Source organism: Camelina sativa, chromosome 12 (genome assembly GCF_000633955.1).
Source record: "Camelina sativa cultivar DH55 chromosome 12, Cs, whole genome shotgun sequence".
NCBI lineage: Eukaryota > Viridiplantae > Streptophyta > Magnoliopsida > Brassicales > Brassicaceae > Camelina > Camelina sativa.
In genome coordinates, this window is record NC_025696.1 from 1701373 (window position 1) to 1712557 (window position 11185).

Below are 11185 nucleotides of genomic sequence, written 5' to 3' on the forward strand. Positions count from 1 at the left end.
CACACACACACTTACCTTCGACGGTGTGTTGTATTCAGAGCGGTCAGCATCAAGTAATTTGGTTCGTTCTCGGAAGTAGTCTTTACGGGTAGGTTCCTCATGTTCAGGGATTCGACAGTGAATGAAGGCTACTCCAGAGCGTGAGTAATTACGAGATCTGAGATCCGCAAAAATGCTCTGGTACCAGATCTAAAAACTTGAGAGGATGAAAACAACGACAAGATGAAGATCGAATAGAATGAAACAGCGGGCGGAGGAGAGAAAGTTAATCGGCTAAAGAAGAGAAGGGGAGAAAGTTAATCAATCCCTCGTGAAGGAGACGAAAGAGAAACAAGAGCTGGAAAAAACCTTGTCCGTTGGATTAAATTAATCAACGGTTGATAGTGTAATCCATGTGTTTACATATCATCCAATAAAAAGCTTTCATTATTTAAAGAGTAATTTGTTGGATCAAAACATATATACTTTGCAATTCTGGGTTCATAATTCAGGAAATGACATTTGAAATTTATGATTTGGGACTTGGGGTTTTGAAATTTAGAAGAATATTAGACTTGATTTAGATTTAAAAATATTTTTTTTTAGGTTTTAAAATGACTAAGTTTAATAAATTTTGTAAGTATATAGTTTTTGGAAAGACTGATTTATATGTAAATACTAAATAGTTTTACATCTTGGTTTTATAGATATTCAATGGCTATATTTTGGGTGAATGATCTATGATTTAATTTCTATACATGAATTATAAAGGTTTTAAATTTAAGGTTAAGGGTTTTTGAGCATAAGTTTTGGGTTTATGGTTAAGTGTGTTGATAAAAATATAGGATTTGGAAAACTATAGTTTTTTGGGGTTAAGTTTCGAAAAATTAGTTATATACATATATATAATGGTTATGGTTTGGTTTTATGGTTTTTGAATTAATTTATAAGATTAAGAATTTAAACTTCAAAATTTAGATTTGATGATCTAGGTTTTGAAGTTTGGTTAAGGGTTTGGGGGTATAGGGTTTAGGGTTAAGATTTAAGATTTGGGGTTAAGTTTTGAAAAATTAGATTTTCTTTTAAGCATTAAAGCTTGGTTTTATGTATATATAAGAATGGCTATGTTTTAGTTTTATGGTTTAAGAAATAATTTCTAATATTAAGAATTAAATATTCAGGATTTAAACTTTAAGTTTATAATTTAGGTTTTGGAGTTTGGTTAAGGTTTTGGAGTTAAATTTTGAAAATTTATATTTTCTTAAATAGTGACTGATATACGACTTATTGGCGACCTTTACCATGAGTTGCATCTTAGTCGTTAATTTAGCGACTATTTAACAACTATATGTTCTGTTATACAATATAGTCATAAAATAGTTATTAAATTACGACTAAATTACCGACTACGGTAAGTAGTAGCAAAATAGTGACTATTATACGACTAAATTTTTGTAGTCGTAAAATTGTCGCCAAATAGTCGCTAAATAGTGGCTAAAAATGGCGACTACATATGTCGTCGCCATTTGTAGTCGGAAAAAGCATGTTTTCTTGTAGTGATGAATTAAGACTATGGACCTCGAGCCAAAATATCTTTCATCCAATTTTTATTTCTCAATATGTAGGTACAAATATGTACTATAGAAAATATAAATATATGAACCCATATTAGAAATTACCATATACAAGCTATAGTGTCTGTCTCATTGGACATAGAGATGGTTAAATAAAGCAAAATATGGCATCAAATGAAGAAAAACAAAAGAAGCAAAATGTTATTATGTGCGAAGGTCCAAGGGACCAACATTCTCATGGTCTACTGGCACCACATTTTTTCAATATTTATCTTTGCAAATTCATTTATTTATTAACCTTAATACAAATCCAACAACCTCTACAAAACTCATATCATTTAGTTCCTTGTCTAGATTCATATAACACCAATAATTAGCCAGGACCATTTTGTTATAGCTACCTTTTTGGATAACTTGACCATTTTATTACAATGTTTTGATAAATATAAATAAGGGTAAATAATACATGGGAAAATATTATACTAACACTAATTTAATTCTTTATGTAGGGTCATAATTCTAATATATATAAAAATCGTTTTAAGTCTGATAGATGAGTACACAAGTAACATTTTTTTAATTAATAAACATGTTTAGGATATATCTAAACTTATACTTGGCAAATTGAATTATGATGAAATGAGTTATATAGGTAATGAACGTTTTCGGACTAAAGTCCCATGGGAGAAAAAACTAAAAAAAGGTGAAATCAATCACACCGTCGTTGTTACCTACAACTAACAAATGATTGGTTTTATATTTCATTATATATATTTTTTATCATCAGATTATTTATTTTATAAATGAAAACTTGTACTAATAAATAGGAAAATAAATGACTAAAGGCTTTCACAATTCACATCTAAAAAAAAAAAAAATGGTCCTAAGGAACGCAAAAGACATATAAGTGTTGATTGGTCCACCTGGAAACCGGCAAGGGGCGGTCATGGCCACGTGGGATTTGTGGTCCATGTTGGGATCAACGTGTCTTATTCTGCCACGTGTTTTGATCAACAAGCGTGACAGCCTGTTTCACATCACCAAAGAGCTTCAAAATCTTTTTTTTTTTTTTTTCCTTTAAATGTTTAAAATTTATTTAGGAGAATAATAATATGGTCGACGAGAGGAATAAACATTAAACACGATTTTTCTAGGGAAAATTATAAATAAAGGATCTTTTTCTAAAAATTTGGTCATTTACACTTTTTTTGAAGATTGTCAATTGTGACGAAAATACTTCTACTAGTAGAAATAGTGAAATTTTTAGGAGTTTGAACAAATAAACAAACAGAAAACCCATGTTAGTATACAACTGTGAAAAAAAAAATTTGAAAAAAAAATGTTTTGGGTGTTAAAATCAGTTTGTAAATTACTGATTTATGGTCTAAATTGTTTAGAATAGACTTTCTACGATTTTTTCTCTTTCTGAAACATTTAGATTGTTCATTCTACAGTTTGTAAATGTTCTACAAAGTTTAGATGGAAAATTTGTTCTAAAAATTTCAGAACCTGAATTTTGTATGTTATACAAAATTAAGAATATGCATTCTACGCTTTTCTTCATTCTACATCAATTCAGAATTCGTTTTCTACGTTTTACCCTATATACTAAAACAAGTAGAAGATATATCATAGAAATTTTTAGAATTTATAATCTGTAGAATTTATAATCTGTAAACCTTAGAATACCCTAAAAATAGAAAGAAAATAAATTAAATAAGGAAAGTGAATATTTTTAAATATTTTTTAAATATTCTTAATTTATGGTTAAGATTTCGTAATTATTGTTTAGATTTGTTCTAATACATTTTAGAATGCGTATTCTAAATTATTTAGAAGATAAACAAATTAAGAAAAATCGACATTATACCTTAACGTGATCGGTCACCATCTCTTCCACCTTCCACAAAAGCTTTCACTTACCTGTTTATGATGCAAATCTATGTTACTTGTGGTGTATGGACACTGGATGCCAAGAAGGAGTGGAGATTTATTGATGATGAAGAAAAACGTGCTAGATTACTGACTTTGCAACCCACTACATCTCTTGAAGAGTTGAAGGTTATGGTTTCAGAAGACTATGAAATAGAGCAAAATATGTTTGATGTGGAATTCAGTTATCTACTCACAGAGGTTAAAGTTGATTGTCCTCCTGTTGTATTTACAAATGATAGAGGTATGAAAAATTTTCTTGCATATCTGAAAAAGATAAACATGATTCGGTTGTTTGTTACATTCAAAAGAGTAGTTGATGGTGATAGGAGTAAAGTCCAGTTCGATCTGAATAAGTTCCCAGCTGATAGTAGCGATGGTTGTAATGTGGAAGTTGATGTGGGAAAATCAGTAGGTATTATTTCAAGGAATTCACCTAAGCTGACTAATGATGTATTAGAAAAGCGTACTGATGCTAATCTTGGTGATGCTGCTGTTTAAAGTTGGAAGATTCAATGGTAAAAAAGGGTGAATATTTTGAAGGGTTTTTTCTCAATTTCTCGATCCCTTTTGTTTTCTTAATTTGTCGAGACAAAGTCACAATTTCATTATTTTCTCAAGACCCATTACGAAAAATTAGGCCCACTAGACTTATTTTCTCAATTTTCCTTATTTCGATTTTTACTGATTTTAAAATTTCAGGAGACAAAAAAACAACAAATTTTATCTGAAAATATAACTAAGGGTATAATTGGCTATTTTTATATCCAAAACCTTATATAACCAAACTTTTCAAAAAAAAGTGTAGATGGCCAAATTTTTAGAAAAAGATCCTTTATTTATAATTTTCCCATTTTTCTATATACAGAAACTTTTTTTTTCCAAAATAAAACCTTTTCTTTTGTCAATTATTAGTATTTAATATTTATTATCTGTTCTGTTTTCACAAATGTTCTGTTTTTCTATGAAGATTGAATTTATGTAGGCCCATAATGTCTTGTGTGTCTGAACTCTGAAGATTGAATTGTTTTTCAGACTGAAAAGAAAATATCCAAGCCCACAAATGACCTGCGGAGCAAAATTATGATTTTCTACTAAAATGGTTCGCGGCCCAAATTACATTATGGGCCTTAAGAAGCCTAGTTGTATTTCTGGCAGTTAGGTACGTGAATAAAGTGAAAAGAAAATATCCAAGCCCACAAATGACCTGCGGAGCAAAATTATGATTTTCTACTAAAATGGTTCGCGGCCCAAATTACATTATGGGCCTTAAGAAGCCTAGTTGTATTTCTGGCAGTTAGGTACGTGAATAAAGTGAAAAGAAAATATCCAAGCCCACAAATGACCTGCGGAGCAAAATTATGATTTTCTACTAAAATGGTTCGCGGCCCAAATTACATTATGGGCCTTAAGAAGCCTAGTTGTATTTCTGGCAGTTAGGTACGTGAATAAAGTGAAATTTCTTAGAAGGCGATTTGATAACTTTGATGACCGATTTGTAACAAATAAGTTTGTCTGTTGCCTTTTAATTCATTGCTGGCGTAAGAAGTGAGTAGCACACAATATAAATGAAATGAACGTCACTTGGTTCAACTACTACTAAAACAATCAAAAAAAGAATTTACTAAAACAACAAATCAAATACTTTTAACCAAACCTAATTTTGATAAATTGCGGTGGCATAGTAAAATTTTGGCACCTAAACAGCCAATTGATTGGGTGTAAGCACGTTTTTTTTCTTCCCCACATATATGATTCTTGATTGAACCTACCGGGGAATCTCTTTGATTGACCCTTATAACGAAATTATAAATCACAATTATTCACAACCACAAGGAGACTGCAATGTTACAAATTCATTAATCTATCATTTAGCTGAAATTATCCATATATATAATATTATTTGTCCATTTTCATTTGGTCGTACTCTACTTGTATGTAATAATAATGCATTAGGTTGAGCTAAACAAAATTAATTAGATGACCTTTACCTACTAAAACAATCTTCAAGTTGTGTTAATTAGAGCGAGAGTCAAAGATTGTGTGTGTCACTCACTAGTGGTAATTGCTTGTAAACATCAACTCTTTAAATTTTTTTGTTCAGACATTTTGATTTCTAAGTTTTTTCTTCCGCAAAATAATGTGATTAATTGTTTTTTTTGTATACAAGTGCCCCACTTGCTTGACCTTCCCAACCAAAAAAAAAAAAAAAACGTAATTTGTAACCATTCCCATTCCCATCATCTTCTCCATAAAGTTGTTACCTTTAAGTGTGTTCTAATGGAGATTTGTATTTTTTCTTCTTCTTCTTCTTCTTCTTCTTCTTCTTCTTCTTCTCTCTCTCTCACTCTATCTTGTTTCATTTATTAAGCTTTCTTCTTCACGCTTTTTAAGATAATTAACAGTCACGGGTCCTTAAAATAAAAAGGTAAAGTCTTTTGCTTCGAATTCAAGTGTTCTCTCTTTCTCTCTCTGTTTCTCCTCTGTTTTTTGCTGTCAATTACTAATAAAGTTCGAATTTTTTTAGGTTGATCGAGAGAAGTTGAAGAATCATGACTATTATGTTTCGTTTTTGATCCAAAGGGTCATCTAATTTTGCCAATTTTGTTCCAGGTAATTTCAGATTTCTCTATAACTCTGTTTATGACTTGTCTACTTAGATTCTTTTTCTCTCTAACAGTAATAGACTTAAAGAGTCTGTCTTTAGAAGCTTCATAAAGATTCATTTTTTTTTTCTCCTGGGTGGGTGGGTATTTAGAATGTATCTTACTTTCTTATGAGCTACAACAAATTTGTTAGATTAGGTTGATTGGAAAATTTGGATGAGAATGATAGCTCAATTCTATTTTTAATCTGGAAATTATAAAAATATGTGTCTTGAGATTGTTTGTAATAAGCTCCCTACTTTTGTTCCTTAATTATATAATTCAATATTCATTATTTTGGTAACCCTTTTTATCTGGTGCAATCAATCTCTATAATACCTTTCTTTAATTGCTCTCTGTTTCGTTTGCTTACTTCTTATGTCTTTGCATATTCTTGAACTGTCTTAATACTTGACTAAAGAGAAAAAAAGAAGATAAGATTTGAAATCTATGGAGTTCCTTCCCTTATTTGGATACCTTGAAATAGTGTTTCTATTTGCAGGTAAGGCATTGTTGTTGCCAATGGGGTGGCTAACTAAAATCCTTAAAGGTTCTAGCCATAAATTCTCAGATGGACAATGTAACGGAAGATATAGAGAGGATAGAAACTTGGACCGTCCTCGTTATTCCGCGGTAAAGGAAATGTTTTTTTTTTTTGTCTTTCTTCATGATTTCGTATTTGGAGTGTTATCGAACAAGTGAAGATAAAAAGGTTTTTTTTGGAATTCTGTTTCAGGATGGATCTGATTTTGACAAAGAAGAAATCGAATGTGCTATTGCACTTTCTCTTTCTGAACAAGATCATGTCATTCCACAAGATGACAAAGGAAAAAAAATAATTGGTAAGGTTGTTTAATCGTGGTTGGTATGCATAGAGAAAAGAGAAGAGAGAAAGTTGTGTGAAACTGTAGCTTGCTAAGCTGTTTTCTTAATGTCTTATTTTGTAGAATACAAATCTGAAACCGAAGAAGATGAAGATGACGATGAGGATGATGATGAAGATGAAGAATACATGAGAGCTCAGCTAGAAGCAGCAGAAGAAGAGGAAAGACGGGTAGCACAAGCTCAAATTGAGGAAGAAGAGAAAAGGCGAGCTGAAGTTCAACTAGAAGAAACAGAGAAACAATTAGCAAAAGCTCGATTAGAAGAGGAAGAAATGAGGCGGGCTAAAGCTCAACTGGAGGAAGACGAGCAACTTGCCAAGGCCATTCAAGAAAGTATGAATGTTGGATCTCCTCCTCGATATGATCCAGCAAGCATATTTCAACCATATCCCTTCCTCATGCCATCTAATCACAGGTAAATGGTTCAAAAGTACATTACTATCCATTTCTTAGATTCAGAGACACTATCATCCTCTAGGTAGATGGCTCATAATCACATCTGCTGCAAGGAGTAATTTTTGTTTCTTTGTTAATCTTCTTGGAGGATATGCGCCGGTTGCCAAGCTGAGATTGGACATGGAAGGTTTCTGAGTTGCATGGGTGGCGTTTGGCATCCTGAATGTTTCTGCTGCCATGCATGTGATAAGCCCATCATAGATTATGAGGTACCAATACATTTCGTTTTTAAGTATTATTATTACATTGTTCTTGAATGGAGTGAAGCTTAACTAGTTAAAGCGTTGTTTTACAGTTCTCAATGTCAGGAAATCGGCCTTATCACAAATTATGTTACAAGGAGCAGCATCATCCTAAATGTGATGTTTGTCATAACTTTGTGAGTGATTTCCAACTTTTACAAATCTCTATATTTCAGTTAAAGTTTACATAAAATTTGTTCCAGGTTATACAAAACTTAATGTGTGTATGCTTAATTTTAACGCCTCTAGATTCCGACAAATCCAGCTGGTCTTATTGAGTATAGGGCACACCCCTTTTGGATGCAAAAGTATTGTCCTTCACATGAGCGTGATGGAACTCCTCGGTGTTGCAGTTGTGAGCGAATGGAGGTCAGTTGTTTGTTATATCTGTTCTACTAATAGGAAAACAAATTTAAGAATCTGTTTTTACAATTTGATGTTGTTCTGTTTTTTTTTTGGGTCATGGTTTCAGCCGAAAGATACAAAATATCTCATTCTTGACGATGGTCGGAAACTGTGTCTTGAATGTCTCGACTCAGCCATTATGGACACTCATGAATGCCAACCACTGTACATTGATATACGTGAATTTTACGAAGGCTTACACATGAAAGTGGAACAGCAAATTCCTATGCTCTTGGTGGAGAGATCAGCTCTAAACGAAGCTATGGAAGGAGAGAAACACGTAAAAACTGCTATTTACTGATACTACGTTGTTTATACTCTCTTTCTTTCGTTCTTGCTCATTCATTTCAACCTACTTTCATATAATTTTGCTGCAGGGACATCATCATTTACCTGAAACTAGAGGACTTTGTTTGTCTGAAGAACAAACTGTGACCACGGTATTCCCTCTTCCAGTTTTTAAAGCAGTAACTTGATCTTATTTAATGTCTTTCCATCACAAATTGCGTTTAAATAAGTAATTTTTTCATCTAGGTGTTAAGGAGACCAAGAATTGGGGCAGGCTACAAGTTAATAGACATGATAACAGAGCCTTGCAGGCTGATACGCCGTTGTGAAGTCACTGCAATTCTCATTTTATATGGACTTCCTCGGTAAAAAAGAAAAACACTTATCAACTCACCCTTAAACCAATGTTTTTTCTTTATAAGACATCTAAAATATTGTGTTGCACTTGTACAGTTTGTTAACTGGGTCGATCCTTGCTCATGAGATGATGCATGCGTGGCTTTGACTAAATGGTAATTTGAAGAACTCTCCCTTCTCATTATGGGTGAGCACTTGAACCAAAATGGAAATATCGATTAATGATTGCTCTTTGCTGTTTTGTTCTCTGAGTAGGGTATCCAAATCTTAGACCAGAAGTGGAAGAAGGCATATGTCAGGTTTTAGCTCACATGTGGTTGGACTCTGAGACTTATGCTGGCTCTACATTAGTAGACATCGCATCTTCCTCTTCTTCAACATCATCCGCTGTGATCTCTGCATCATCCAAGAAAGGTGAGAGGTCTGAGTTTGAGAAGAAACTTGGTGAGTTTTTCAAGCACCAAATCGAGTCAGATTCTTCATCGGCATATGGGGATGGGTTCAGGCAAGGTAACGCGGCAGTTCTTAAGCATGGTCTGAGGCGAACCCTCGACCATATACGCTTGACGGGTACATTTCCCTAAAGGGGATATATAAACTTTAAAGAGAGAAGAAGAAAACAGCTCTGTTTTAGTTTTTTTTTACTTTTTAGAGTATACTGAAAAGAAAAAGAAGCAAAATGTATAGGTTCTCCAATACACACAATTTAAGAGTCACAAAGTTTCCACTCTTTTAAGTAAAAATTACCTACATATTATGGCTAAGGCTTCCATGAACTTTCGCATGGTTCCAAATTCTAAATAGGATGACCGTTGCACAATTCTTTTTTTTTTGTTTCTTATGGAATATGAAGCAAGGTTATGTAGGATTTGATTAGTCACTAATTTCTCTATTCGCAAAGATGTGTGTTTGTAGAAGCTTAGCTTATCAAAGCATGAGATAGAAGGAGAAGATTCTGGAAGCATGAAGACTTTCTATTATGAAGATAAAAGTAAGTTTTACAAAGATTGTTAATTTCTCATCTATAAAGAAAAAAAGAAATTAACAATTTAGAATTGGGAATTAGCCTGTTGTATGGTATGGTTAGGTCCTATTAGTATAAATAAAGGTGTTGGGTCTTGAGAGAAGTTCAACACTTCATAGATTGAGAGATCCTAGCGTTTGAATCTTAAGTTTAAAGAATAGTTTGAAGATTCAAAAAAGGCTATAAGGAGGTTTGTAAGATTCTTAGATCTAGGTTGTGATCTAAGAAGAAACCTTGTAAGAACTTATTTTCTAATAAAGAGAGTTGTTTGAATCCTTGCGCGATACTTTTGTATTAAAACCACATAAGTCTTGCGTTTTCAAATGTCTCGTAGTTTAATCTATAGGTACAGAGCTCTCTGTTTTCTCTTAGTATTGTTCTGTTTCCCTCAACGTTTTGCCACCAGAAACCTACCGGAGGCGGAACAAATAATCCACGTCAGCAACAACACGTGGCATGATTTCTCTCGTCTCGTAGACGTCCAGGTTGGTAGCCACGTCAGCGGCGTGTCCGAGCTCAAAAGGTACCTCCACCGTTTCGGTTACGTGGGTGATGATGGCTCGGAAAGTTTCTCCGACGTGTTCGATGGTTCTCTCGAATCCGCAATCTCTCTGTACCAAGAAAATCTCGGTTTACCGATAACCGGGAGACTCGACACGAGTACCGTCACTCTCATGTCGTTACCGCGATGTGGCGTTAGCGATACGCACATGATCGTCAACGACGACGGTAATCACACAACGGCGCATTATACGTTAATGAACGGTAAACCGAAGTGGAACCGCGACACGCTAACCTACGCTATATCGAAAACACACAAACTCGATTACTTGACGTCAGAAGACGTCAAAACCGTTGTTCGGCGAGCTTTTTCGCAGTGGGCGAGCGTGATTCCGGTGAGTTTCAAGGAAGTCGATGACTTCACGGCGGCGGATTTGAAGATCGGGTTCTACTCCGGGGATCACGGTGACGGGTCTCCGTTTGACGGTGTTAGCGGGAAGTTAGCACACGCATTCGCGCCGGAGGACGGGAGGCTTCACTTCGACGCGGGGGAGACATGGGTAGTCGACGATGACTTTAAACGAGCTCCCGAGCTGGCCTTCGACTTGGAGTCTGTGGCGACTCACGAGATTGGTCACTTACTGGGGTTAGGACATAGCTCGCAGGAGTCGGCGGTTATGTATCCGAGTATGAGACCGAGGACTAAAAAAGTTGACCTTACGGCTGATGACGTGGTAGGTGTACTGAAGTTATATGGCCCGAACCCAAAATTACGGTTGGATTCACTGACACGGTCGGAAGGTTCTATTCATAACGGCTCCGTATCACTAAGATTCTTGTCGGGGAATTTTATCGGTTATGTTCTGTTGGTTGTCGTTTTTATTCTGTTCCAATAGGT

General features: G+C 34.3%; 1 protein-coding gene and 1 pseudogene across 1 annotated transcript; both read left to right on the forward strand.

Annotated features, from left to right (window-relative positions):
- On the forward strand, window positions 5679–9534 carry LOC104729491 (annotated as a pseudogene).
- LOC104733112 (metalloendoproteinase 1-MMP-like) lies at window positions 10110–11183 on the forward strand. Its single transcript, XM_010452724.1, has one exon. It carries the CDS (start codon window positions 10110–10112, stop codon window positions 11181–11183), a length of 1074 nt encoding a protein of 357 aa, XP_010451026.1.

Excerpts from the sequence above, each read along its gene's own strand:
- LOC104733112 (XM_010452724.1), top strand. The coding sequence starts at position 10,110 with ATGTCTCGTAGTTTAATCTATAGGTACAGAGCTCTCTGTTTTCTCTTA.